The 4,672-nt window shown below is 52.2% G+C and overlaps 2 protein-coding genes across 2 annotated transcripts; one reads left to right on the top strand and one right to left on the bottom strand.

Moving 5' to 3' along the window:
• Positions 1-577: 577 nt before the first annotated feature.
• CORC01_01822 (thiamine pyrophosphate enzyme) lies at positions 578-2,329 on the top strand (the record flags this gene model as incomplete). The annotated part of the gene is made up of 1 exon (XM_022613476.1): positions 578-2,329. The coding sequence occupies one exon, from the start codon at positions 578-580 to the stop codon at positions 2,327-2,329; it is 1,752 nt and encodes a 583-aa protein (XP_022479860.1).
• A 472-nt stretch (positions 2,330-2,801) lies between these two features.
• Positions 2,802-4,283, bottom strand: CORC01_01823 (uncharacterized protein; the record flags this gene model as incomplete). Its single annotated transcript, XM_022613477.1, has 1 exon — positions 2,802-4,283. The coding sequence occupies one exon, from the start codon at positions 4,281-4,283 to the stop codon at positions 2,802-2,804; it is 1,482 nt and encodes a 493-aa protein (XP_022479861.1).
• Between the last annotated feature and the right edge of the window lie 389 nt (positions 4,284-4,672).

Raw genomic sequence — 4,672 nt, forward strand, 5'->3', positions numbered from 1 at the left:
AGCCGAGGCTACTAGTGGTCGGAGCAGCCTTGATTGATTTTGGATGGTTGTTCGAGCTAATAATGGCTCCACGACTTGGGCCTCGGCTTGTCTTGCCGTTGCCAGGAGCTCCGCCGTTTGGAGCACAGGGGTTTTATGTTTGGTGTGGTTGTGGCTTGGGCTTGAGGAGCTAAGATTTCGGAGAACGCGCCCACCTTCTCGACGATGCAAATCTTGACCAATTTGATGCGAAAATGTAGGTTAAGCCTTGGATCACTATTGCCCACCGTGAATAGAGTAATACTAATCTATCGTTCTCCAGACGCGGATATGCCCAACCCGGCATAAGATTAGACACGGGAGTAGTTTGACGAGACATGCAAGTCATCTGTACGGATACATGCCAATGCTACCACGAGGGCCCACAAATATCGCTATGACATATCTGGGATGAGGGGAAATCCTGGAGTGTTGAGGGGAGGAAGCTTGATCGAGTCTCTGTGCATGTGGATATGAGGGGTCAAGCTTCCAGTCCCATGTAATCCTTGCTTCCATCATCTCCAGAACCCGTACCAGTGGCCTGTCAAGCGCTCTCAACATGACTCAAGTTCCAGATCGCAAACATTCATCCATCAAGCTTGCGGAGTACCTCTTCACTCGCTTACACCAACTCGGCATAGGCGCCATCCACGGTGTCCCAGGAGACTTCAATCTCGCACTGCTCGACTACGTCAAACCCGCTGGGCTGCAATGGGTCGGCAACACCAACGAGCTGAACGCGGGCTACGCCGCGGACGGTTATGCGCGAATCAAGGGCATAGGCGCCCTCATCACGACGAGCGGTGTTGGAGAGCTCTCGGCCATCAACGCCGTCGCCGGGGCGTATGCTGAACGCGCAGCTGTAGTTCATATCGTCGGCACGCCTTCGAGGATCCTGCAGGAGAGCCGGACCCTGATGCACCACGGCTTCAACGATGGAAACTATAGGCGATTCGCGGAGATGCATTCCCACGTCACGATAGCGCAGGCGGATCTGAGACACGCGGAGTCGGCGCCGGGTCAGATTGACGAGGTGTTGAGGCAGTGCCTGGCCCAAAGCCGTCCAGTCTACATTCAAGTTCCTCAGGACCTTGTTGCTGTCCTGGTTCCGGCCAATGGGCTCGAGACGCCCATCCAACTCCCCTACGCCTCACCGACACCGGCTGACGAAGCTGCTTTGACGGCAATTTCTGACAAGATTTACGCTGCGAAACAGCCAATTATCCTCGTAGATGGAGAAACTAGGCCACTGGGTATCATCGACCAGACTGAGAACTTTGTGAAAGCCACGGGTTGGCCCACTTGGACTACGGCTTTCAGCAAGTCGCTGGTCGACGAGACTTTGCAAAACTATCACGGTATCTACTCAGGGAGATTTGCCGATCCAGCCGTCAAGACTTTCGTCAACAAGGCAGATTTGATTTTGTGCTTCGGCCCTCACTTCAGCTCGACAAATAGCTATGCTTTCTCAAGCATACCCAAGCCGGAAGTGACGATCCTCTTCAGCGACAATGTCAAGGTGGCCGATCAAACATTCCGTGACATCACCGTCAGAGCGGTAGTCGCTGCGCTTCTCGAGAGACTAGACACGTCCAAGATTCACCGGTATACTCCTTACCCAGATCTTCCTCAAGATCACGGCATTGAATTCTCTTCAGTGGCTAGTGAGAAGAAAATAACCCATTCCAAGTTCTGGCATCTCACGTCCAGCTTCGTACGTACAGGTGACATCGTCCTCGGAGAGACGGGAACGGCCGGTCATGGATCTCGGGTATTTTCCTTGCCGCCCCATACCAGAATGTTCCTCCCGACAACCTGGCTGTCTATCGGATATATGCTCCCCGCAGCGCAGGGCGCTGCCCTGGCGCAACGAGAACTCATCCAGTCAGCCCAATATCACAACATCAAAGATGCGCGGACAATTCTCTTCATCGGAGATGGCAGTTTCCAGATGACCGTCCAGGAGATTTCTACTATCATACGCCACCAACTCAACGTGGTCATCATACTTCTCAACAACGACGGGTACACCATTGAGCGATGTATACACGGACTGGATCAGCCATACAACGACGTTGCCCGGTGGCGCTATCTGCAGGCGCCCAGTTTCTTTGGAGGCAGCCCAGAGACGTACGCAGCATCTGCAAAGACATGGGGCGAGCTCAAGAAAGTATTGAATGATGACGAGCTGAAGGATGGAAAGGGTCTGCGGATGGTGGAAGTTTTTATGGATAGCGATGACGCGCCTGCGGGGGCACTTCTTGACTTGCTCGAGAAAGAAAAGATCAGAATATCAGATGGACACCTGTGAGATGGGGTAGATTAGAGGTGTATTAGAAATACTGTGCTGCTTGCACATGTACTCTGGCCACTCGTCTGCTACGTGTTTACTTTGATGACATGTTGATTAGATCATGAACATAGAAGAGACATCTAATATCGACCCCAAATTGGATCGTTTTGCTTATATCCTTGAATGCTTTTTTGAAGAATCAGAACTATGCTCACGCGGGAAAATGAGCAATTATGAAAACATAAAATCCCTCTTCATCTGGAAACACCATGCCAGTTGATCCTGAGAGAAGCGCACAGGCCGCATTAACCCCGGTTTATTGCCTTGGAGCCGTAATGATAGTAGGTTTTAGTTACAGAAAAGAGAGTAAGTTAAAATGATTAAGGACAAGCAACAGGACCTCGAACGCCGTGCACCACCTCCACAGTCACCATCCTTCTTGTTCTCGTTCAATCTGTAGCCCAGAGGCGGAAATCGACCCACAAGCTGCTTAGTACCCGCCGTAGCGACGTCTCTCCTCATCCTCCTTACGTTGCTGCTCCCTACGTTGCTGCTGATCCAGCTCCCTCATTTGCTTCTCATAACCCTGGATGCTGGTGTCGTACTTGTCTTTCTTGATTTGATCATTATGGATTTGTTTATCGAAATTGGTGCGGCGGGTCTCCTCATCCCTGATCAGTTTGTCTTGCTTGGTCGTGTCATTCTCCGCCTCGCGAATCTGTCTGTCCGCGCGACTGCGTCGTTCTTGCTCGTCACGGATGTTTTGGTCGTATTTCCTGTCGTCTCCGTTCCCGTTGTTGTTCTTGGCTTTCACATCGTTCCGGATTTGATCATTGTAGCGTTGCTTATTGGACTCATCCTTGCGAATAGTCTGACCGTCCTCATTCTTTCTGTACTCTCCTTTCTTGATCTTTTCGTCGCTCTGGCCACTTTTGTACTCATATTGCTTGATCTGTTTATCCTGCTGGGAGCGTTCTCTCTGCAGTTGACTGATCTCCCGCTCGTCCTTCTGGGTCTGCTTCGAGTAGTAGCCGTTGTTGTCCCTGGTCTGGGAGTTGGGATGCTTGTAGTCGTTGGGGTTCTGGTAGTCCTTCTGAGTGCCCGACTTGCTACTAACAGAGTTACCACGAGACTGCGACGTGGCAGGCGTCTCAACGAATCTGCCGTTCTTGGCGTCCTTCAACTCTTGCTTCTCCTTCTCCTTTTGGGATTGGAGACGGGCCTTGTCCTTCTGATCTTTGTTCTTTACATCCTTGAGTTCTCCCTGCTCCTCAGCCTTCTTCCGCTTAGCCGCTTCCTTGTCTTGAGGGGTTTTAGCGCTCTTCTCCTTCGCGCGGGCGTCAGCAACTTCACCCCGCTCCTTGTCTTCCGCCTTCCTAGCGCCGGCATGTTCCTGTTTCTGGGCCTTCTGAATATCCTTGATCTCGCCCTTCTCCTTGGCTACTCTAGCCTTGTCGGGTTTGTTATTGTTATTGCTGTTGCTGCTGGTCCGGCCCGACGAGGTACCCGGCGAGCCCCGGCCCGACGAGCTCCGACCCGATGAAGATGACGAGCCCGAGGCCGACTTGGAACGACCCGACGAAGATGACGAGCCCGAACCCGAATTCTTCTGCGCGCGCGTCTCAAGGCGGTCGTACTGTTCATCATCCGCGGCCAAGTCACGGGACTGGAAGGTCGAGTAGACCTCGCTGACTTCCTTCAAGTCCCGCGCCTCAAGGCCGGGGGACTCTTCGGCATCCTCTAAACCTCGAGCAGAGAGACCATCAGAGGTGGATTCCTCATACTCCTGATTGCGTGTCTCGAGATCAGCGTAGTCCGCGCTGGCTTCAATCTCGCGGGTCACCAGAGAAGCTCTAGGGTTCTCGTCGAAGACACTTGCAGCGTTTTCTTTGTTCTCAAGGTGGGTGATGAGGGGGGCCGCAAGGGTGCTCGAAACGAGCGCGGAAACAAACAAAGCCTTGATAGACGGCATTGTGTAGAAGGAGGTTGATGATGGACGTTGGCGATGAGCACAGGAAACAGGGAAGCTAGGTTCGGTTGCTGTTATGGTCGGTAGCCTGTCTTACAAGATCCAGACGTTGGAATTTCGGGAGGACTTCTTGTCTTTAATACTTCTCAAAACACCCCTAAAGCTTTGTTTAGCCCACGAGAATACTTTTTTTGCTTGTCGTCCTAATGAACAAGTCTAAAATTCTTCGTTAAGGTTAAGTTATAGTCTGAGACGGCCGATATCCTAGCCCTGAATTTGAGCCATCGCCAGTAGTGACCTGATATTCGCTCCAAGGATGCAACAAAAACGAGGCTGTCTGCCACCATTGCGGAAGCCCAAATCGCTCCTGCGGGCGCGGCACCCACGCGATT

This window comes from Colletotrichum orchidophilum (assembly GCF_001831195.1).
Source record: "Colletotrichum orchidophilum strain IMI 309357 chromosome Unknown Scaffold_10.1, whole genome shotgun sequence".
Lineage (NCBI taxonomy): Eukaryota > Fungi > Ascomycota > Sordariomycetes > Glomerellales > Glomerellaceae > Colletotrichum > Colletotrichum orchidophilum.